The sequence below is a fragment of the Cinclus cinclus genome, chromosome 4 (genome assembly GCF_963662255.1).
Source record: "Cinclus cinclus chromosome 4, bCinCin1.1, whole genome shotgun sequence".
In the NCBI taxonomy this organism is placed as follows: domain Eukaryota; kingdom Metazoa; phylum Chordata; class Aves; order Passeriformes; family Cinclidae; genus Cinclus; species Cinclus cinclus.
The window spans coordinates 20647272-20672300 of record NC_085049.1 but is presented as its reverse complement, the minus strand read 5'-3'; the positions used below and the strand labels follow the sequence as shown (position 1 = coordinate 20672300).

The window sequence follows — 25029 nt, the reverse complement described above, 5'->3', positions numbered from 1 at the left end:
ACACTACAGGAATTACATTTCAGCATGGAAAAAGGATATTTCTGCATTATTCAACAGAGCAGAAATTCAGGAATCAATTCATTATAAATTCAATGACTCCATGAAGTTTAATTTCATAAACACTTGGGCTCCTCTGGAAAGCTTTGATTGCTGAAATGCATCTAATAAAGAGGTCATAAAGAGGTGTCATCACATTAATGCATTTTTTGGCCATAAACAAATGCTGAATATTTTCAAAGATATTATCTGTCATGTTGGATCATATGAAGCCTTGGTATTATGAAAGAATTAAAAGCAATCTTTGATTTTACTGAGGTTTGGCTAGTTTACAAATACTGTGGTCTTTATTAAGGATACTAAATAACTTCGGAGAGATGTGCTCTTATCTTGGTTTGGCAAACTTCAAGCACTTTTAGATGTCTGGTTTGCCTTCCAGCCAGACCTTGCAATGGATTTCAGTGTTGACAATGCTGTGAAATCACTCATGCCTAAAATGCAGTAACTGTACTTGAAGTAGCCTCATTAAAAGATAGTTTCCGTAATATATTTTGTAATCTTTCCTGTTCCATCTTTAAGAATGCAAGATGCTCTATGCATTAGAAGAGCCTTACATATTACAAAAACAGGTGGACAAACTTCAGCAATGAATGTCCAAAATGTGCAAAATCAAGTATATCAGTCTCCTGCTACTTCATTCCCAATATTTTATTTACAGGGAGCTTCATGTGAGAGTGGCTATGTTTGCCCTGCCTGTCTCACAATTGCATTATTCTGTTTCAGCCACACTTAGGTCCATGACACCTGGGCAATTAATTATTGCAACCCTTGTGATAAAAGCATTTCTTGTCAAAGAACCACAATTACGGCACACAGCATGATATAACTCTGTGATTAGATTTACCATGGAAGAAAGAGCTAATCCTGGACCTAATCCTGAGGCTTTGACACAGAAGCCCCTATAGAGTGCTCAGTCATCACCTTGAGGCAACAGCTCTGCTGTTCCTGTTTGCAGAATTCTGACAAGGAGGTTTCCAGAGCTTTAATGTGTGTCTTTCCCGATCAGTTCTCAAAGGCTGAAATAAGGGTTCACTTCACCACATTTGGCCCCTTTAAAAACAAAAGTTAAGGCAGGGTTGTTTTTAAGTGAGCCAGGCATCTGTGTATCATACTGGGAAAGATTTAGGATATGCCTTGGGTCTTACCTTCCTTTTCCATTTTTACAGGGTGTGTAGGTGCTGCTGCAGAAATAAGATGGTTGCTATCAACACAAAAACTCAGACACAGCAGCAGAAGCACCTGAATCACAGAATTATTGAGATTGTAAAATATTTTCAAGACTATTGAGTCCAATCTTAGACCAAACACCGTCTCAACTAAACCAGACCACTGAGTATCACGTCCAGTCATGAATCAATTGCACATATATATCACACTAGGAAATCATCATAAAAGCAGTTCTTTGACTACTTTGAACTGGGGCAGAGCACCTCAGAAAGCTGGATTAACACAGACATGTCTCAGAGGAATTGCTATAGTATGTTTCTTGCTGTACTGGATTTCAAATTTGGTTTTATTTGCTCATTTATGCAGTATCTCAGGCTGCTGTTTAACATGAATACTGGAAAATGCATGCTATGCAATCTGAACCAAGGACTTTGGTGCCCTTTGCTGTCCCTGACTCAGTCCATTTCTTTCCCAAATTGTCAGGTTTTATACTTCATACCACAGTTCACAAAACATCATGAGACCCTCAGTATAATTTATCTGCCTGCTGAGCCTTATGGAAGCTGTAACCAAAGGTGGTCTATATGAATGGTTTTGTAATACCTTGTACCACCAGAGAGGTGATATCAACACAGATCAAGGAGGAGAGTTGGATTAACCAGACACTTGCAATGTGCTAGAGTGAAATTTGGCATTAGGAAAGTTGTTCTATTTGAGATCATTCTCACCAGAAAAGCACCTTCAGCATTTCTCAGATACAAAATGAAAATTTGCCTTCTGCTCAAGGTGCTTCTTTGCCCCCAGAAGAGCTCTCCATCCTCATTTTTTTTCTGGAGGGGAGGGAGGGTGTTGAGCAAATTGAATGCTGAGCAGTGTAGTCAGCAGCATCCTGAAAGGGCAGGTTGAGGCAGTAAATCTAGGATCCCATTTACCAAATGGCTTCTGGGCACCCTCATCTCAAATGCACAGCTACTAATTTCAACAGGGCAACCTGGCACAGAAAAAAACTCACAAAATATTCTCTTCTGAGGAGGTTCTCTTGTGGGAGTGGAAAGCCTAGGGATGAAACCAGAACAAAGATACTGAAAGGAACTGTGTCTTTTTAAATCTACAGCTGCAAAAGCCTGTTGAAAAACCTACTGAATTATGTCCTGCTCCATGAGCTTGCTGGTAATGACTGGGCAGCACCAGTTTTGTGTGGCCAGACACCATTGTTGTTTTACACTAATGACATTACAATCACAACAAAATGTTCCTATTGCTGCTTACTTTCTAGAAAGAGTATCCACATGGGAAGACAATAAGTGTTCTCTCTCCTTGCCTGGATGCCCTGGCTCTGCCTGCTCCTCCCCTGCCTCACAGAAATCCAGCTGTAGGTGAACTGGTGCTTTCAGCACCAGCTGTGCCAGGAAGCCCACATCAGTCTGGGAAACTCATTTTGCTGAACACCAAAACAAATGCATGGTAAGAACCAGCCAGCCTCTGGCCCAAAGACAGAGTCTGGAACAACACAGAAGGACAGAGAAGGAGAAGGAAATGCAAAGGTACTTGCTTGGCAATGGAGAGTGGGTCCAGGGAAAAAAGCTCGGAACAAAAACTTTTGCAGACCAATGACTGAATTTCATGTCAGACGATACAAACATTTGCATGGAGGACTGTAAAAAGACTTTGCCACACTGTGAATGGCCAAACTACTTATGAGATACAGAACTACTACCCCTGTACTAAGGACAGGGGTCACAAAAGTCAAACGAACCTCCAGTCTCTTTTTCCTACCCCACCTAATACGGGATCTCACAAACACCCTTGCTCAGGGTACCTGGTTTTGTTTATCTTCTTGATCATTTTTGACAAGTCTCTCCTCAGACTCTGGAACACACTAAACAATCATGATACCACAGTGGAAATTAGACTTGTGATAAACCCAGCATGGTGCTATCAGTAGTTGAGACACTTTAACGGTTCAAAGGTAACATCATGAACTGTCACCCATGTAAAAGAGGCTGGAAATTTGGGACAGAGACAGCAATGCAAGCCTTGCAAATAACAGTGGAGAGCAGTAGTACCTATCAGTGTGGATACAAGTGCATTCAAGCACTGGCACAACCCACAGCTGAAACTCTATAGTGACTTTTTATAGCTGTATTGGCTCTAGATGCTTTCAAGAAGAATAGAACCATTCTGCTTTATAGGCAAGGATATAGGCTTTGGTTATTACCAAACGCAATAGGAAAGATTTCAGCCTATCAAAACTACTTTTAGCGGTATTATGAAATTTTAAAACCTTCCTGAAGTTTACCAGACAACAAGGTGGGATTGCCATTTTAAAAAGTGAAGGCATAGCTGAAGGGGAAAGTGTTTTATAGCAACTGATAATACCTTAGGCACTGATAGGACATTTTTGCACACGTTGAAAATGCATTCTTCATTTTCCACTGACAGCTGGTTAAAGGAGGAATGCAGTGAAAAGTCTATAAAGCTTTAAAAAAAAACCCCAATCCTGGATAGGTCTGCATTGCCGTTTTTTTCCCAGCCATGCTAGTAAGTGATGTTAGGTTGTTAACAGTATCATTTAGACTCCTTGCCACCTTGGCCTGTAATCATACCAGGAAACAAGGAGTCTTCATCACTTCCTGTACCAGGGAAGATTGGGGATTTGCATCTCCTTTTAGTGTAACAGGGTAAAAATATTGGAAGCAACTTTTTGTGCAATTCTCTTTCATCATATTTGATTAAGTCTATACACTGCCTCTCCAGGAGTCTGGCTTTCATTTCTCCTCTTCCACTGGAAGATACTTTCTGTAGGTCAGCAGAGCTACTTTTGCAGTTTGTTCTTAGTTCTTTTGGCTCCTCCATGTCTGGTAGTGCTGATCATTGATTCCTGTTTGATATGTTTTCTTTCCTTCATTTTCCAACACTGTCCTTGTCTCTTTCTTCTCCTGCCTTTGGGCCTGCTTCTTCTACATATCTTTTGAGAGACTGTATTCTTTCTTTTTGCAACATTTCCTGGGGCAGTGCTTTCCTCTGCTTCTATTTTCTTCTTTTATCTCCCTCACAGCCAGCTCCTTCACACTCATCTCCTCCAATGACTTCAGCTGCAAAATCTCCATCATCAAAGTACAAACCAGCCTGATCAGCCATTCTCCATCCCATCTCACACATAATTCAGCTTCCCTAACATCTCCCTGAAGTCTCAGTGTCAGTTTAGAGGGATAATGGCTGAAAGTGGTAACCTGATCTTTTCAGCCCAAATTCTGTGTTGAAACCCCCACTTTTCTTCTGTAACTTCCTCTTTAAGAGCTCCTCTGACTCTTTAAACCTTTTGTAAAAGAACCGTGCCTTTTCACTTTTTTTTCCCCAGTTGCACTTTTGAGAGCATCTTTTGCTTTCACACAAGCACAGGTTACATCCAGGTCCTTCTTAAGGCATCATCTCTGTCCTTGGTAGTGACAGCCTAGCTAAAACTATGTTACTAATGAGGGTTTTCCTGCAAGGGTATCTTCATTGGCCTGTCCTTTCTCCCCCTCTTTTCCCAGTGAATCCCTTCACTGAATCCCTTCACTGGCTTCCTCTAGTCTGATATTGAGTCAAAGTTTAATACACTGAGGTATTTCAGTAATTCTAGTAATTATTTTCCTGCTTTTTTCCATCTACTCTTATTCATTTCACCATGCTCTGAGCTAGTATGTGTCTTTTCTTCAATAGGGAAAAAAAAAAAAAACAACCAACAAGAAGCTTACTGTAGAAATTTTCAATCTTTTCTCTTCTACAAAAAAAATATAGTCTTGTTAAAAAAAAAAAAAAATATATATATATATATTTGGTGATCTAATTTACATTAGAAGACAAAATAGCTTTGATATGCTAGTAATTTCTCCTGAAATAGTACAACAGAATGAAGCAAGCTTCTTGTTTCTTTTACCAGTGCGTTTATGGTTTATTATCAAAATAAATTTATTCTTTCCTATATAGGCAGCAAAAAGACATTAAAAAGTATGTATAAAAAAATTTAAAATGCACTACATGGATCTCAGTGGCATATGTGGTCATCCAGCAAGATGGTCTAGGTGTGCTCTCCCCAGAAGCACATAAACTGCTTTTTTGCAATAAGCTGAAACATTGTAATTGCAGAAAGATTCCTGGAAACCCTTCTGTTACTGGCCTAGTTGGGCATTTGCTCCGCTGGAGTTACTGTATTCCCCACAGTTCTGTAACTGTTCCTGTAACTTAGTGGGATAACCACTAAAGCTTTCAGATATGGTCTATGCCCTTTGGGGTTTTCCTCCCTTGTACAAACCCTTCCCTTTCTTTACAAGAGGGACTTTGTAAATTCTCATGGACTAGGATCCCATCTGATTTCTGTCGAAAACTTCCCAGAACTTTTAAAGTAAACACCTAACATTCTGATTATTAATAATAAAAATTGTATTATGATGAGAGCAGCAGAACTGCTGCAGGCAGAATTATTTGCAATCCTAATATCACACAGACAATGTGCTGTCCTGAGCCTCTGCCCCTCCAGGTAATATCAGCTGGGGGGTTGTTTTGATTTTCCTTTTCCAATTCTGCTGCAGGCAGTTTCCTTTGCAGCTTCCATCCATTAATCTCAAAGTACTTTTACAAAGAGGAATTAATTAAGAGTCTTACAGACAAGAATTAATTAAGACAGTAGTAGGCATGTTTTATCATCTCCATGTTGCACAGGGGGAACTGAGGTGAAGAAAGAGTTGCCCAATTCTTTCACAGAGCTGGGAATATACTTGGGCATGTATCATACCTTCTCAACTCAGTGTATAAGAATATCTTTTTTCTCTTTACAATGTGAGGAAAATAATCCAGTTTACCAAGTAAAATACCACTGACACACAGTCCTGTTCTTCAAAATGGAAACCCTTCCCTCAGGCAAATACCTTGGCCAGTCCAATTTCCAAACACATCCTTCTTTCTTATTTCAGACAGAAAGAAGCACACGGCACGAAAAGCAAACTACTGTAACTCCTGTGGGATCTGATAACATTTATACTCTGCTAAAGAAATGCCCCAATAACTGAAATCTGTAATCTTATCATCCTTTTTTAACAGACTCTCCCTTTTTCTCAGCATTCACATATATACTTCTGTTTGATCAAGAAAGAAATAGAAACCTAATGACTTAGGATTTTTATCTACAGTTCATAAAACCTTTGCAGAGCTGACATTGTGCTATCCTGCTTCTGAAATGCACCAGTGCCACCTTCAGACCACGTGAAAGAAGGTTTTTTTCACAGCCCTCCATATGAAAGCTGCAGTGATTTTTCCTCCAGACAAGTCCTGCTGAGGCACATGTATGAACCTGAACAGAATCTGCACGTTCACATACCAAAGCACAAGTGTTCACTGGGAACAGCAGTCCTTTATTTTCATACATAAACACTAATAAAGAGCAATCAAATACTAAATTTTAGTATTTTTTAATACTAATATTACCTGGCATGAGAATTCTAGTGTATTCCCCTGCCATTGCTAGAGCAGCTCCCACTGGGCTGTAACATATCATCTGAGACCTGCTCCTGCCTTCCATCTTAACATAATTTGCCAACTGCTCCTGCTTACATTAGGTCCCTCATAATTTTAAAACTAAGTCATTTGCATTTTTAGTTAGAGTCAGTTCTGAAAAAAAAGTTTAAATGCTTCTTAAATTAAAGAATACTGACATATACCTCTGGTATTTTGAATAAAAAATTAGCTGTGATATTGTTCAAATTACACATATCGGACTGAAGAATATGAAACCATCACTGGCTTGAAAATCAAGATAGGAATTAATTAGCTGAATTAATTTCTTTGACCTTGTCCTACAGTATAGTTGAAAGAAGAAAGTAGGCAGAAAACACTACTCACCCACTGTCATACCATCCATGTAACGCTTGATGATATCAAATGAATCTCTTAAATTTCCTTCTGTAATGTCAAATATGATATCTGCCTGGTTGGCTGGATATGTAGGTGTAATGGCACGAAGAAAAATAATCTCTGAAAGTAAAGAGTATCACAGAATGCACTGACAAGTATTTGAAAACATCACTGAAGGATCCAACAGAATTTGATCCAAAATAACTTATCCTCAAAGCTGGTGGAAGATATTCCCCTCCCTTACCACTCCCAGCTTGTCCTTTAAAATAGAAAGGCAGAAGATCTAAGGTAAGCAAGGATTTGGATAGATTTTTCTCCTCCTATTTCTACCATCCAAGGGCCCTGAAGCCAAAACACTCTTACTTTTAAAATCCAAAAAGATTGCTCATAAGAAGCCAATCAGATTTTCAGCATGTACCCAAAGAGGACAACACTAAGGACCCTCAGGCTGGACTGAGGAAGGGACTAAAGAGATAAACCTCTCCACTCTGATTCCCACAGGCAGTTACACAAAGTATTGCCATTACAAATTAAAGAGTCCTTTGGAGTACTGGAGGAGGTGTTTAGGTTTAAAAATAAAAGTGAGACTATTTTCAAGTCCCTTGTGAGGGATGGAAATATTATTGCTCTCATTATTATCCTCACTCTACAGATGATGAAACTAGACTTGGAGCTGTAAGAATTCACCCGAGGCCATGCACTGAATTACAGTTACATCTTCTGGCCTTCAGTAGTAATCTCAGATCACTAGGTCTCATCTCTTCTTATTAAAACACGAGGATGGACTAATGAGGTTTGGGAAGCATCCTGAGCCAAATCCTTAGCTCTGCTGCCAGTACACCTGGTAAAGCTGACGGGGTGTGTATGGGAGCAGAAGTGGCCATGGGGCATTCCTCCATTCCCTGTGAAGCAGGGCCAGCCAAGGCCTGAAACAGGCCTGACAGAACCTACGGGAGCTCTACATAAGTGGTTAAGTTGTTCCTGTCCAGGCAAAGACTGGGATATCTTTTTTCCCCACTCCTGCCTGGTGTAGAGGAGAAGAATCAGCTTTGGCTTTCATTTAGGACAACTTTCTGAAACAGCAAGGCTGAGGCTTTGGGTACATTGGAAATGGGGATTTAGAGCCTTTGGAAACCCCTCTGAAATAACCTTTCTTACCTCCATACCCTTCTCTCTGTGTTTGTGACACTCAGTAAAGTGCTGAGAGCAGCAGGGATGCAGGCAGTCATCCCACTGATGGATGCATTGCCAGAAAATCCATACAAATGGCAAGGAGCAAAAACTGGCTCTTTGATCTGTAGTTTTTATGTAGTTGTTTATGTAGTTTTAGTTTTTATGTGAACTAAGAAAGTCAGTGAAAAGTAAGTATGAATCTGCAGGATTTAAAAACTTGCAGGTACTGCAGAGGACAGCCACTCGGGTGTTTTTTGAAATTCTTGTCTTAAAAACTTTCTGCCCAGTCCTTGGAATTTCCCTTCCTTTAATCTGTAACAAACAACACTTTGTTCAGAGGTCAAAAACCAGTTAATCATCATATACTCAATATAATTTATTTTGTGATTAATGTTTGTCTGCATGTAAGGTTTTTATTCTTGGAACAAGTCACCTGTCAGTAGCAAACAACTGGTCATAGACAGATGAGAGAAATATATTTAGTACTATGTTCCTAAAGCAAAACCTGCAAACAAGGGAAGAAAAAATGTCATGGGGCATATGGCTATTGTGTGAGAAAATGTGGTACGTGGGAATTCAGAGTCAGTATTTCTACAGACTGGGAAGCAGTATGAGTTAGAGCACAGAATGGCTTTCTTTCCTCCATAAACTTAAAACTCCTGGATATTGAAGGTTTTAATTAAATGAATAGTAAACTATAATTTGGAGCTGTGCAAACATTTACTGCACCGGTAGCGAGTCTGGCTTTAGGCAAGGATTTCCAGTGGAGGTTTTATATGCTGTAGTCTATAAACAGAATAAGGAACAAACCACTTACCTTCAGGTCTTGTAAATTCTCTGAATGTGGGCAGTGATATGACAGTGTGGGAAATTGTGTGGACTGGATCCAGCAGACAGCTGACATCATTTGGTCGACAAGACTTAATGCAACGGATGGTATCTGTCTTTTCTAGTCTGACACTAAGAGAAACCAAAAAGAGATTCATATATAGACTGAATATTAAATACTCTGTGTTTTGCAATCTAGGGAGCTAGAAACTGTGGTTGATATAAATGTTGATTCTTAACCTCAAAAACTTAAGACAAATGCAGATCATCAGGACTTCGGGAGCCCTGAAGAACTTGGTTTGGCTCAGAGGTGCAGTCAAAACCCCCTCAAACACAGTTCTTCAAGCCAGGCATGTGAAAACAAGGAGAACTGTAGCGCCCAAGATGCCATGTAACATCTCTTTCCAAGGACAAACAGGACCAAACAATGAGACCCACACCCTCAGCTGGCCTGGTCTCAGCAATTTCAGTGGAGCTGCTTTTACTTGCTCCAGCCTTTTTTACTCAGTCATATAATGCAGACAGAATCATTTCTATTTTAGAAACCTGGCATTAATTGCAAAGGGCCAACTTTCAAGATTTTTGGTGTAGCAAGGGCCAGAGGACCCTCTTTTACGTCTTTTTTTCACACCCTTCCTTTCCATCTGATAGAACTGAGAAAACAGAGAAGAATGGAAGCTAGGGGAAGAAAAAAGTTAACCACATTATTTACAATCTCAAAAGTTGAATTCTGAGTTTGGGGAAATGGTAAGGGTCATTTCATATTCCATCTCAACCAGCTGCTCATTTGCCCTTGAAAGTCTATTAAAAGTTAAATGACTTCTCACCCTTGTCCACTAGAGTGAATTTAAAGTCACTTACAGTTCAAGAACTTCACACAATACCCACTCTGTGTTCATAAGAGATGAAAAGGCTGTGCTGGGACTTAAAATGTGACTAAGCCCCACAAATGATCTCAACTTTGACCTGCCCATTTCTACATATTTCTAAGTGGAAAAAGAAAATACTGCAGTGTCAGAGGGGGGGAATTAAAAGATTAAAAGTGAGAAAGTTTTACTGATTTAAAGGGAAACAAACAGAAAGGGAAGATTTAGTTTGTTAGATACCTCTATAAACAAATGATTATTTCTCTTTTCAAAATGTTTTATCCCAGACCACACCTACAAACTATCTTTTTTCATATGGCTCTATTTATAATCAATATATCAGTAACTTCTGTTCCCACCTCTGCTCATCAAAGAAAATTAAACCAAACACGCTGATACTGTATGAAGTTAAATAAGGGAAAAACACTAATCAACATCAAGGAACTCCTGCTTCAACAGATGTGAACTGGCACAGTCCACGGGGAGGCAACAGAGTTGAGTTAATAAACACCAGCTGAGCCTGGTATTCACACCCTGTACTTGATGCCTTGAGACTGGCCAGGAGATACAGGCCAGAAGAGACCTTTTACTTCCCACCATTATCTGTGTACAAAATCTTGTCATGTCCTAGACACCTCACTATAAATGACAGCTTGCATAACTTGTTTTGGGACAATAACACTGAAGAAGTACTCTTAGAATAAATAGAACATCCTAAATTACCACAGCTGTATTTAGATAACAGAATTTGTATGCAAAAATCATTGTGGTGGGAGTGTCTCGGGCATTCAGTAGTGGTCTCCTTTTGTTTTTTCCTGGGAATAAAAGGGAGCTTTACTCTTGACTTCAGCTGGAACAAAAGGCAAATAAAATATATCTGAAATACTTTGTCAATAAAGCCGTAATTCAGTGTAAGATGAAGTCCTAACTAAGACTTGCATTCATGATTCTCACCTGTGGAATAAAGCCTTCTGACATGACTGGTACAGATCAAGGGATCTCGATGGTCACAAGTGATTTGTGTTAGTTTTCATCTAAACTGAATTTCTAGATCCATCCAGCTCATAACCATACATGTGACAGATAAATGTGTCAGCTCTATTTATTTGTACCTTCTGTTTCTCCTCTTACAAATCCCATTAACTTGGTTTTTTTTTCTTTTTTTTTTTTTTTGCATGCTCTGTCCACACTAGTAAACTGGAATTTGTTCTTTCATTATACTCACTCTCTGATTTTCTTTCTTTTGCTATCCCTGCCAATTGCCTCATGCCAGCATATCCAAAGTGCAGTTGACAACACTTTGATCTCTCATTGCTTCATCTTTTGGACATCTCCAAACTGGAGTAACTTGATGACTAACATCTATTTCAAATCCTGATATTTGCTATAAATTATATGCTCTGTTCTCATAATACTTTATAATTTTATTCTTATACATCATCTTTGAATTTCATCTTCTAATTAGCTGATGTTTTCCTTTTTGCTCATGCTTTCTTATAGTAGGAACTGTGACTGGCAAAAGTTTCTTCCTCAGTGCTGAGAACTTTTTTTTTTTCCTAGCTTTCCTTCAAGTTTTCTGCCTCTAGCACAAATTACAGCTTTGGAGATCGTCTTCCCTTTAGGCATTTTCATTTAAAGAGAAGAAAGTTAAGAAATGGCTCAGCTGCTCTGATTATTTCCTGAGTATAATCTTTCCGTTCTTCTAGGGTTCTGGTACAATTATTTTTTGTATTGTCTGTTAGATTCAGTCAGCAAGTTCTTTGGACCAGGAGCTGCAATTTCATTTTAATTTGGAAAATATAAGTAACACTATGCAATTACATACATGCTCCTGAAAGTCCCAGTGACACTGCAGCATTCAAGCATCTAACACAGGGGAACACGAGCTTTGTGCTCTTGAATTCCTTGCTAAATACAATTAATGTGGCAGCATTTTACAACACTGAAGGCCAAATTCTCAAACTCCTTTCTTTTCCTGCCAAAAAAACATCATATTAATGTTTGCAAAAATTAAGTTTATTTTTGAGTATCTATCTTACTTCATTATGGCCTCAAAAGGAACTGGTAGCCAGAGGGCATTTGCACATAAGCATCTTCTGTGGAAGTAATAAACCCCATGAGCTCAAATAGCATGGGCTTGTGCTCTAGTATTTAAACCTGGGACTCTATCCCCACTGACAACTTCTGGCAGCTTTATAAGGATGTGTCAACACGCTTATTAAACACTGGCATTCCTTATGAGACTTGAACTCCCGTCAGCCAGCTGGGATAAACTTTGCCCTGGGGAGCATGTAATACTCTGGCAGAGTGCTGTGATCATGCCCCAAACCAGGCATTGGCTGATGACGAGCCTGAGAGCCTGCAGCTAATGGAGAGAGCTAATGGAGTAATTCCTTGGGCTCAGGTGATTAAGACTTATGATCTTGGTTTAGAAGGTTCCCAGTTTCTACCCTGACTGTGCTGCCAGCACTTACACAGTGAGATTTTTTTTTCTATAGGTATTCATATGGATTAATCCCTGTTCTTCTATGGAATGACTGTTCTGCCTGTGCAATGAGCAGCAGCGATAACTGAGCCCAGGGTAATGTAGAACATTAATTTTTGGATCATATATCGGGGACTGAGCTTCTAGCATTTATCTATGTAAGGACTATGTGTTATAAATAAATCCATTCCAGCTCAGAAAACAAAAGAATTCCAAAGAAATTCCAGTCGTATTGTTGACATTCTTCTTGAAAGTCAAAGTAAAGGAAGAAAGATTTGGATATTGGAATTCTGACTGATTTTTCAGGATACTTATGGTTTGGTGTGATGGTCCTTGGGGATAGAGTCTTCACTGGTCAAAATTATCAGCTTTAATATAGAAGCTGGAGAGACAAAAGTGTTATGAGACAAATCAAGTATCTTTTTCAAGTGTTCCTGTAGATGGGAATGTTTCAGGTCATAGCTTGTGAAACAGAAAGGAGCTATGTGCTATTAGCTGAATGCTATTATGAAGTTGATCACTGTTCTGCTGTCATTAGCTGTTCCATTCAGCAAAAATTCCACAGAAAGAAAGATGAAATATCTCTCAAATAAATATTCTTTAAAGGAGATTAGCTTTTGTACCATCCTTAGAAGCTAGAACTAGGATCTGTACCTGGTGGAAATCAACTTTAGCTCACAGGATACAACAGAGCAACAATAAACTGGACAGCTTGAGAATGTGGCTGCACACTTTTATACTGACCCGTGTGCTGGGGCATTTCAGGGATCCTAAAGGTCCACATTTTGCCCTTTTAACAGATTTTTCAGAAAACACACACTATTTGCTGCATAAATGATGAAATTTTCTAGAGATGTCTCAGTTGAGACGGTTCAAAATATGTACCTACTTCCTTTGGAAAATTTAGACTTAAACATATGAAACTGTGTATGATCAGATGATTCCCCTATGGTGTGAAGTAAGTTAATAGCTTTCAGTCCTCAGTATGTTCAAGTAATGAACTCTTAGACACCAACTTCTGCTTTGTTTTATGATGCAGAGTACACAGAAGAATCTCCATGAATTAAGATGTTCAGTTATAGGGGAAAGTGGAAAACTGTAATGATGATGGCAAATAAAATGCAAGCGCAGCATGCAACAGATGAACTAAAACTTTATTAAAATTGGGGGGAAAAAGCTACTCTTTGAAGAGAAAGAGTATCCAATGATGACTGTAAGTTAGGGATCAAAGCTGTGCAGAGACAAAGATAAAAAGTTTGGCAATAAATGTGTTGACAGTTCCATGGCGGGAAAGTCGCATTTGAATTGTCAGAAGAAGGTCTCTGGGCTCTGTGATTTGACGCTGCATGACCACAAGGCCACTGTGGTTGTTCACTTTTTTTGTGGTGAAAAACCCCTCCTGGTTCCCGCTGATGATGGACAGCTGAATTTTATCCCCAGGGACAGCATTGGAAGGACCCATGCGGAAAATGTCGGTGGGTACTTGAATGTTGGTAGGAAAAGAGAGGTGATAGTAGGTTATTCTCAGAGGCAGGCTCTGGCACTCCTTATTTTCATTACAAGGCAAGCGCTCACAGCGACTGCAAGAAAAGTGAGAACACAAGACAAGAGGAATTAGCGCACATTTAGTGAGTGGGAGGGAGAGCAGGGGCGGTGGGGGTGGGAGAAGATAGGCTGACTTGCATCCTGTATCCATTCTTCAGCCTGGCACCTCACTCATATTGCAAAGGGGTATGAATTCAATAAGGATGAACTTGCCTGCAGTTGGAGCTTTAGTAGATGCGTTGCCATTGTCAGAAGTGTTGCCCTTGCTCTGCACGCACAGATGGATCAAGTCTGGCACCTCAGCAGGGGTGAGAGTGTATTTTCATTTATGTCAGCCAAGCTCTCCTAGGGAGAACACTGGCACTTTTTTCCCCTCCAAGTTTTATTCCTTTGCTGGTTGGACATATGTTCAATAAAGGAAGAGATAGATTCTAAGTAGTTAGGGAGTCATCTGTATCCTACTTGGGATGTCTGACTGTATTTTAAGACTGAGTGAAGTATTCTGAAAGCCATGAATGTCTGAGTTGGCCTCTGAAGATGAACCTTTTCCTGCTGATATGGCACAGTGCTCCTGTGTACTAGCAGAACCAACCAAAGTCAGTCTAACTCCCATCTAGGCAAGCCCTGAAAAGAAGATCCAATGGCCTGATGTTTCCAGCACGTGTTCTACACATTCAGTCCCCTCTTACATAGCCCTAAGTCATGGGAATGATTCTAGTGAGAGGAATTTGCCCTCTGTGCTTTCATTCCCTTAGCACTGTGTCACAGTGAAAAATCCCGAGTACTAGTAAGAGGTCACCCATACAGGCTGGGAGGGAACAACAAACCTCTACATAAGCAGTCACAGTCTTCGTGCATTCTGTTCCAGAGAGAAGATAACTTTATCCAGAAAATATGGCAGACAGCTATGGGCATTCAAGTCACTGCTGTTTAAGAGTGTTATAGTTCACGAGCATATTAATGAAGAGCTGACATGCCATGGTACCTGGTGGGTTTGAGAAGTGTGTAAAGGATTGCATACTTGATAAATTTGTATGAATTTCAGATTAAAGATATGCCCAAATCACCACATAGGTATCCAAACATCCTTTCAGGCAGGTTTGTGGAAGTAAACAATGATCTCAGCTGGATGATGACTATGTAAAAATTCACCAGGATCAGGTTGAGCATTTAGCTCCAAACTTGCCTCGTGCAAGACTATGAATCAATTAAATTATGTGCAAGAGTCTCTCCACTCCAAGAAGCATTTGATCCACCAGTTGAAGTTTTGGAACCTAAACCATTTCTTTCTTTGTGAAGAAATGCTCCAGCATAAAATCATGGTTTGTTTCTTACCACCTCAAGTGGTAAGAATCTGTGTCCATTTCATTACTTTGACATGAGTTTGAGTTCCTATCAGCAGTATCTGTTACCAACAGAACTGTGGTTCATAAGCAAGCCCCACTTTGTTGCCAATGCACAGTGATCTGAATTCCAGGAATTTCTCATTATATGCAAAATCAGCACTTTCAAGAAGACTAATTAAAAGTACCCGCAGTTCTTCAATTAATGTATTGCATGTTTTCTTTTAATACTACTTGCAAACAAAAGTGGTTCTTTGAAGCAATTCTTTGAAGATTTGAATGCATTCTTAATTTTATTCATGTGTTTAAAGATCACGCACAAGTCCTCACAGGATGGCCAGCTAATTAGGTGTGGATACTCTTGAAGTATTTTCAGGTATGGAGAGCTCTGCATTCTTTTCCAAAACGTCATTAATAACTCCACTAAGGAGAATGACTTGGTGCTGTTGAAATCATGAGGCTACCTGGTTTTGCTGAAATCATGGAGCAAGTTGAGACAGTTAATTCCTTAGTTGGAAATGTATTCTTCAAGTACAACTTCTTGGAAGCATGTACATGCTTATGAGCACTTACACTCTCATAAAGATGGTCTCCCTTATTATTTTTTTAAAAGTAAAATTAATTTTTAAATTATGACAGAATTTTTTAAGAGAACAAGAAAACCAAAGCTTCCAGCTTTTGAAGACTTGAAAAAGGATGTTCTGTTGATTCGGAAAGCTATTTGTGTAGATGTGCCTGCAGCTAGGAGCTAGAATTATTCAAAATTCATCATCTTTTATCTCATGCTTTGGTGGTATACACTGCACATTGCATTGTAGGTTCAGTTAATATGCAGTAATTGTTCCATCAAATATTATTGTTTGCAAGAACCAGAGTTAATTCTGGGGGGTCACACACCACAAAGGCAAGAAGCAAAGAGCATTTCAAGCCCAGTGTACTCTCTAGACCTTCAGTGGGCAGCAGGAAGTCCCATGGTGGGGGAATGCAACAAGCTGCTGCTATTGAGGGAGCAGCCCAATGCCTGGATGCCACCCAGCTCTGTGGCTCCTTGGACAGGTGAGCTGCCTGTAGATCTCCTGTGTCCTCCCACCATGCTGTGAGCCACAGCACAGAGCCAAGGGGGCCAGCAGGAGAGGAGAGTGGTGAGCAGGCAGAAAGTGCTACCACAGAAAACCAGCCCAGAGTGTAGAGGCAGTTGTGTTTTTGCAAAACTCTGAAATCAGGCGCATGGGCTACAAAAGTACATGTATACTGCTCCTAAATGCTTATTCCTGAATTTGCACCCGGTTATTCTAGCTCACTTTCCACTCTGTTCTCTTATGTTTATTTATGTGACTGAAATAATGGTTTCAAATAATTACTCCCAGTTTGAATTTAATGTACCAAACACTGATAAAACTACCAAAACTAGAGTGATGCCATTTGTAGATAATAAATACAACACTTTGTAACAGAAAAACAAGGAGAAAAATATTTTGTCCCTTCCCTCACGTTAGTTTCTGAGTCAGGTTGTCACTTCATTGTGCTCAAAGGAGCTGAGTGGTATGCTACAATTTCTCATTGAATGAGGACTGAAGGAAAATGAACTTTTTATTAGCAAGATTTATGGCTTTATGATTTACTTCCTACAGGGAAACCAACTCAGCATGCTGAACAGCTAATCAAGCTTTATTAGTGAATTATACCCTCATAATACATTCTATACTGTAGATTTCCAGAGCTGTAAGTCTTCTAGGCCTCCTAGAATATATTTCACTGCAAAGATTCATTCTGTCATCGGTGTGCACTTCTTTTCAGCAAGCTGCACCACACCATGAGGTCCAAGTGAGCCATACCCACATCGTGGACATTGATGCTAATAATCAGCTGTGCAGGGAAGGTGTATTTTGTCTTGAACAGACCAGAACTTTCAGGGAATGAAACCAACTGATAGTTGGTCTTCACAGACAGCTCTTAACCAGAGGAGATTCTGGAGCACCAGCACTCTGTCTGGAGATGGAAAGTCTCTAGGACATTTCAAAGTGTAGAGGAGACAGAACTATATTCTTCTCTTTGCCCTCAGCACTGAGCCTTTTCATCCTATCCTTGTCTCCTTCATCTGTCCTTCCTAATCTCATTTCTCACTCAAATATTGGGCATCAGGACTGTCTACTCAGCCAGTGCCAAACCTCCTCTTCTTGCTCCATTCACTCCTGGCTGACATTTAGTTCTCTCGGTTTCCACCTCACAGCCCTAGACCCAAAACACAGATCCTTTCCCTCAGGATTTTTGTGTGGCCACCCCGAATTATTACTTCGTCTGATGGTCCTTATACAAATCTGGAATAGAATAATAGGATCATTAAGGATGGAAAATACCTCCAAGACCATCGAGTCCAACCTGTGACCAAGCCCCACCTTGTCACCCAGACCAGAGCACTGAGTGCCACATCCAGGCATGCCTTGGACACCTCCAAGGATGGGGCTCTACCACCTCCCTGGGTAGCCCCTTCCAATGCCTGAGCACCATTTCAGTGAAGAAATTCTTCCTGATGTCCTCTCGTCCTGTTACTAGCTCCCTGGAATCAATCACCCTTGACCATAAGGTCCTGAGCCCTGTGGTTGCCCCGTTTCTAGTTTTACCCCATTTTACTTGCTACCCCAGACTCATTCTCCTCACCTTGATGTAACATCAGATCTTTCCCTCCTACACTCAACTTCCTTATCTCAAAGTATGCATTTTCTTCTTACCGAGTTGGCTCCTCTCTCACCCATGCTAGAAACAACTTGCTTATCCCTGGAGCTGGGGTTGTCCAGGCAGGCAGTACCTGGCCCAGGACAGACAGACAGACTGGGCTCCTCTCCTGTGGCTTTACGTGGGAGCAGGCTCAGACAGTCTGTGGAGTCAGACCTGCATGTCTCAGACTGCTTTGAAGAGCAATAAGATGCTCAGGACCACTAAATCAGAAGTGAACTCTTGGTTGCTGGAAGAAAAAGACCTCCCTATTGATAGAAAGAATTAAATTGCAGCCAAGCAGATAGCCAAACACAAAGACAGATTGCTGCTGAGGCTATGAAATCCTTGTAATTCAAGGACTTGAAGCAAAAGTTAAATAAAGAATTCTCAGAAAGATTCCAGGTACATCTGAGCCTATTTTGGCATAGAGGAGCAGAGTAAGGTTTTAGGACCCACCAAGGCCCTAATTTCCTAAGGTTTTTGGGAAAAAAAAAAAAGAAAAAAAAAGAAAAAGGGAAAAAAGAAAAAAGAAAAAGAAGGAGAAAAAAGGAAAAAAAAGAAAATAGAAAAAAGAAAAAAAGAAAAAAGAAGGCTGGATGCAATTTTACAAAGTCTGTCATTTCAAAAGTTTCTGAGGACTTTGGTAAGGAAGACAAAAAGCACAAAAGCAAGTTCCTAGCAAATTTCAGATTTCTGCTCCATAACATGACAGCAAACTGTTAAATTTAAAAAAAAAAAAAATCATGAAAATGTCTTGAAAACATACAAACCAGCATGTTCCTCTCTACACTTGTTCTTGGAAATGGGTGAACTGCTCTGGTTGAAATTTGCCAAAACTTGAGCCTGAGTCAGGCACCTGGCATGTAAAATTTCAGCTACTGGTTACATTTTGGCAAATTTTTAAGGCGTTAAAAACACATTCTAATGATAAGCACCAGGCAACCTTAATGACATGCAGACATGTCTAGAAAATACAAATAGCTCCCCATTTGGCTCAATGCAGCACACATCTGACATGTTGCCTTAAACGGTTCTTTACCTTTTCTACTATTTTTCTTGGCTTAAATATTACAAGTCTTAGAGTTCAATGCCATATAAAGAGAAGTTAATTGTTATGCAATCTAAAAACAAAACTGTTTGGCAAGGCAGGGCAGCAAGTTAAGTTCTCTTACAAGGAGTAGCAGATCTTATCTATCCTGGGAAAAATACCAAGCCTGTAGACTGATCAGTGGAAAAAAATAATCAGAATTTAAATAGAAGAGGTAAGGCCTTCAATAAAATTGTTACCATTTAGATCAGGCCAGGTATTTTGCTGTCTCTGGTGGAGATAACATAGACTATTTTCTCCTGGAGCTTAGAGTATCTAAACAGCATCCTGAGCTTTCAGCCCACAGCCTGGGATGGTACTGCAATTACTTTGCCTGATGGCAATCACCACTTCAACAGCCACTATGCCAACACCTCTGCCTTACAGGTATTGGGTAGAGGAACTTCTGGATCACTGAGTGCTGTTGCCTGTACATAAGGATTTTAAGGAAATATAAGAATAAAGAAACTTGGATTTACAGGACTGAGGCCTATTAAATTATAGCTATTCCAAATAAAATAATGGGGAACAGGGTAAAAAAAAAAATCCTGAGGTGCCAGCTTGATGGGAATGGAAAAATATGCCAAGTTGGTGAAACTGGAATGTGTTTTGAATAAAAGGAAACAAAAATGGTATCTGTACTTGATGTGATAAGAAGCCAACTACTTTGATTCTAGAGCCTGGGTTAATGCAATTTAATGTCATTATCATGCAGAATGATATGCTGGCTATCAGCCTTGCTGGGGTATACATGCAAAACTGATTCAGTCAAGGAGATGTAGAGTAGTTTGGATGTAAAAAGGGTGCTTATGAAGCTGCTCCCCAGTGAGCACCAGGTAATCCCACCCATAAACCCTTATTCCAGCACATTGGTATAACAACTGTATCCAGACTAAGTATGAGAGCACCTGCAGAACTCACTGCACTTCATCAGTGATCACAATGAACTCACATTCTCTTTGCTTTACGCAAACATGTCCTCAACAATACATTTAGTAACTATCTGTAGCTGTTGAAAGGGGAAAACCTAATAAATCCAACAAGATAATAACTCAAGGAATTAAAATAATTAGAATTTCACTGAGCAGCTGCAGGATTTGCGTCTGACTCAGCCCTAATTATAGCCTGAGCACACCAGAAGGATCTCACCCTGTGAGTAGGTCTGAGGTAGGCAGAGAAAGACATCACAGAGCCCAACAACCTAGACACAGAAAAACAAATCAGACATCCTGCCGCTTTCCCAAAAGGTCCCATGAAGCTCAAATAGCCAGTGAAGTCAAATACAGATAGAGAGAGAAGAAATGGAATATTTGTACGACATGTATTTTATAAATTGAACTCTGCAATGCAGGAAATAAGAGCAGAAATCTGCTAATTCTGCCTAGTGGTCCACTGCACAATGCACTTTTTAAAAAATTAAGATATCAGTGAACCCACAGTCTTACAAATAAAGAGAACATCTGCATCCATGCTAAGGTACTGCTTGGTCACTGATACAACAGATATAATTTAAAATTTAATTCCTACTACCCTTCCCATAACACAACCATATTTTATAAATAGCCGGGTTTGTACCATGAACTTCCTCTCCAGCATTCTGATCAAATACATCTGCTGTGCCACTTATACGATATTTCAAAGGCTAAGGCTTAAATGCAAACTAACTAATCCCCACAAAATCCCTGAGATGAAGATCAGTCTTGGCTTCATTCTACAGAGAGGCACAGAGTACTCAGGTCTGTCTAACAGATGGTGGCCATAGCAGCCCTGTCTGGGAAAAGCAATAGCGGGCTGATAACAAATGTGATTTGTCAGCCTTCCTCCCTGGCTGGTGGAGCACACACTTACCTGAGTACAGGGCACATGGGGGAACCATGAAGCAGCCTTTGGCAGAATTGCTGGAGTGGCCAGAAGGCCACAGGGCAGGAGGCAAAGCATCACCTTCACCAGCCACAAACTCCAGCTACACAACTGAGAATTTCCAACAACTTCTCCTCTCTGCTGGCACTATTTGATGGGTACAAAAGAGCTTCCACCTGCCCTTCCTCCCAGAGCTGTCTCCTATTTTCTACACCAGAATGCACAGACTACCTCTGAGATGGGTTAAAGACGCAATTATGAGCTGCAGCTAACATACCACCCTTGCTAGGATTCCAAGGTTTTCTAATTCAGGTGAAAATTGGATACAGACTGAAAGAAGGGAGATTTATATAAGATATTAGGAAGAAACTTTTTATTGTGAGGGTGGTGAGACACTGGAATAGGTTGGCCAGTGAGGTGGATGCCTCAACCCTAGCAGTGCTCAAGGCCAGGTTGGATATGGCCTTGAGCAAACTGGTCTAGTGGGACATGACCCTGCACATGGCAGAAAGGGTTGGGACTAAATGATTTTTAAGGTCTACTCTGACCCCTTAATATTCTATGATTCAACTAAATGGTACCAAAAATAAGACATTCTTGCAAGGCTTAGCAACAGTACAGGTGAGAATCCAAGAGAGGGAGCTAAAAAGAACCCTTTAGCTCAAGTGTGAAAATAAGAAAAGACTGTGTGTGATTCTGAAATTAATGCAAATGATTTCAAAGCCGAATATAGCCCTCTTGTCATGCTGCCTGCAAGGGAGCCAGACAAGAGTACCTGCTTATGGATCTGAGATCATTATGGTGCAAACCACTGCCACATGGCATTTTTAAGGGAGCATCTTTTCCTTAGAAAGAGAAGCATGAGAAAGAAACCAGACCTGTGTGCACAAAACATAGGGTAGGCCTGCCAACACAATACGTATTTGCTAGAAACTGCTCTGTGTTCAGTCAGCAGAGGCATGACATTAAGGAGATCACGCCACTAAAAAACTGACCTTGAAAATGAGGGTACTTACGTATCTCCTGACTTGCGGTAATTCTCAGGACATTCCAAAGACAGACAACGAAAGCCACCCTGGATGTTAAAGCAGGTCTCATTGAAAGAGCAGTTGTGGCTTTCTGCAACACACTCATCAATATCTGCCAAATGGAAACAGGGGAGTGCATTAAACACGTGCTTTTTCCACTCCTTGCAGGTGCCAGACAATGACAGTATCCTAATTAGATACTACAGAACATGGGATGCAATTAAACATTACTACAGGATTGCAAGGGGAGGGCAGAAGAACATAAAAGAACACTAATCCAACCAACCAGCAAGAAGAAGAAGAAAAGGAAGAGCAGCAGTGCCACTAAGTGGACAAGACCTAAATATTTGCTGACATGTTTACAGCAGTACATTCCTTTTAGTGTCTAAACTAACTCATAGTATTTCACCATTGGAATCTTCATTGTAAGAATTTTTAATAATTATTTAATAATGTTTTTAGAAGTAGTCTCTACTGAATTACTTTGTAACTGAAACTTCCTGTATTTTTATTATAAAAGACTGATTTCTTCAGATGCCTAGCTGATGTGTACGGCATTACCTACAATGTCGAAGGAAAGGCATTTTTCAAATACAAAACCTGCCAGAAATTGTCAGAATTCCAGAGTCTTAGTGAGGTCTCCCTGCAGTTATTGAACCCACCTTGGCAGTTGCGTGCATTGGGTGCCAGCCTGTACCCAGTAGAGGGACAAGTACATTGAAAGCTCCCAGGAGTATTAATGCATCGGAAGGAACAGATATGTCCTCCAGTGGGCAAAGCACATTCATCGATATCTGCAAGAAAAAGACACCACTAATTTACTATGTGTTCATGACATTCAAACTCGTGCGCATGTACACTGCTTCTACTATGAGCTTCAAACACAATTTGATGATTCTAATTTCTGGGAAATGAAGAATATCATCAGATAGGTGTGGCTCTAGCCAACAACATTTAAATAGCAAAGGTTTTCAGGAATAAATGGAACTCTGAAGAAAATTAAAGACTATATGAGAGCCCAAGAGACAAAATAATGGAAGAGAGCAAGCACTTTACAGTGACATGTATTGTAGTGCTTTATAAAAGGGAGGGAGAGGAATAGTTTTTCCTTGTTTTTACAAAAAGCAAATCAAAATTAGATGTTCTGGCCAAGGCCTTACTGTTTAGTAAGTCTTTGAGCCCCAAGTCTAAGTTCAGGATCTTGTCCATGATGCCACACCCACATCCTCCTTGTATTTGAGAACACATTAGTTCAGAACCAGCCCCGAAAAGAGGACATATAAAATACTACCTAGCAATATCACATGTTACATATGCAACATATAAATATGCTTATAGCTCCACTTGCTGAAGACTAGAAATATGGTAGTTCCTCAGGAAAAAGACAAAATTATGTCAAGTTACAAAAGTGTGCCAAGCAACAATTCAGTGTAAACACCAAAAATTTACACTACACATGCAAAGGGATGCTTCTAGAGAAGGAACATGGGCGGGCGACCTTCATTAAATACAGTCTCACAATAAATACCAGAGAGACTCAAAATTAAAAGAATTACATGGAATTGCTCGCGTTTGTGATGGCAACAATAAGAAATGGCCACCCACCCTGTCCCTGCAGCACCACAGAGCTCACCTTCACACGAAATGCCATCGATGTCACTGAGCTGGAATCCACGGCGGCAATAGCACTGGTAGGAGCCGTACACATTGGCACACTCTTGGCTACAGGGGTTGCTCTCACACTCATTCAAGTCTGAAATGCAAAATTGTACACCTGAACCTCAAATTTCTTGCAATATTCATTACTCCTAATACTGGAATTAAGACAAAATCTTGGAAGGTTTGTTTTTTTTTTTTTAATTAAAAAAAAGGGTGGCACACATCACGGGGTAACCTGGAAACAGGAGGCTCTGAGTATGTTACTCCTAACAGGGCCTGGCAGTACATGTTCATTTCCACTGTGCTATAATTTCCTACTGTACTTTAAGGTGTGAGACTGGAAGGGAATCTTTAGGTCAACACTTATATTTTTGTGTCTGGATATCAGCAAGGCTGGTTTTGAAGGTTTTGAACCTGACTGAGTTGAATCACCCTTCAAAGTGCAGCAAATGCAGACCTGTACACTTCTGCATCACAGAATCACAGAACCATTCAGGTTGGAAAATACCTCCAAGACCTTGAGTCAAACCTGTGACTGATCCCCACCTTGTCACCCAGACCAGAGCACTGAGTGCCACACCCAGATGTTCCTTGGACACCTTCAGGAAAGGATCTCCACCACCTCCCTGGGCAGCCCTTTCCAATGCCTGACCACCCTTCCAGTGAAGAAATTCTTCCTGATGTCCAACCTGCACCTTCCCTGATGCAGCCTGAGGCTGTGTCATCTTGTCCTGTCAAATGATCCAGTCTAAGGGGGATATATTCAAGCTGTGGGCTGTAGTGGCCTGGACTAAGCATAACAGCATTCATGTAATCAAAGAGACTGCACTGTGATGATTTCTCATGTCATTCCAGCACAGTTTTGCAAGGTAAAATAAAAAAAAAACCAGCTGAAAGAGCAAAGAGCTGTTTCTCACACTCCATAACCAAAGCACTGGCAGCCATACCTTCACAGGATCTACCATCAGCTGAAAGTTTGAAGCCCATGGTACAAGTACAGTAGTAGGAACCAGGAGTATTCTCACACTTGTGAGCACAGAGGCGGCCTGGGTAGCGTCTGCATTCATTGATATCTGCAATGACAAACACACAGAGAGGTCTGTGGACTGGCTGCCTCACTGCCAATACCAGTCTGGACAAGAATGTGGTTATAGAAGTTTGATTGTTATTTTCCAGAGTTAAATTTCATACTAAAGAGAGAAGAAGTCCTCAAAATGCTCATTTAGAAGCACCCCAGAGAACAATTAGATTAGATCTATACAGAAGAAAATTGCTTTGATCTTCCAACGGAATCTTGTGCTGTAGGTGCTTGTAAAAATAACAC

At 40.3% G+C, this 25029-nt stretch overlaps 1 protein-coding gene across 1 annotated transcript in view; it reads right to left on the bottom strand.

Annotated features, from left to right (window-relative positions):
- The window catches only part of FBLN1 (fibulin 1), a 75699-nt gene that overhangs the window by 11770 nt on the left and 38900 nt on the right, over nucleotides 1–25029 (bottom strand). The window contains exons 12-17 of the mRNA XM_062491570.1: nucleotides 24653–24778; nucleotides 23680–23799; nucleotides 22709–22840; nucleotides 22035–22158; nucleotides 9107–9249; nucleotides 7105–7236 (exon numbers count right to left, since the gene is read on the bottom strand). Of these exons, the coding sequence (XP_062347554.1) occupies nucleotides 7105–7236; nucleotides 9107–9249; nucleotides 22035–22158; nucleotides 22709–22840; nucleotides 23680–23799; nucleotides 24653–24778 (777 nt within the window). The remainder of the gene's footprint in view (nucleotides 1–7104; nucleotides 7237–9106; nucleotides 9250–22034; nucleotides 22159–22708; nucleotides 22841–23679; nucleotides 23800–24652; nucleotides 24779–25029) is intronic.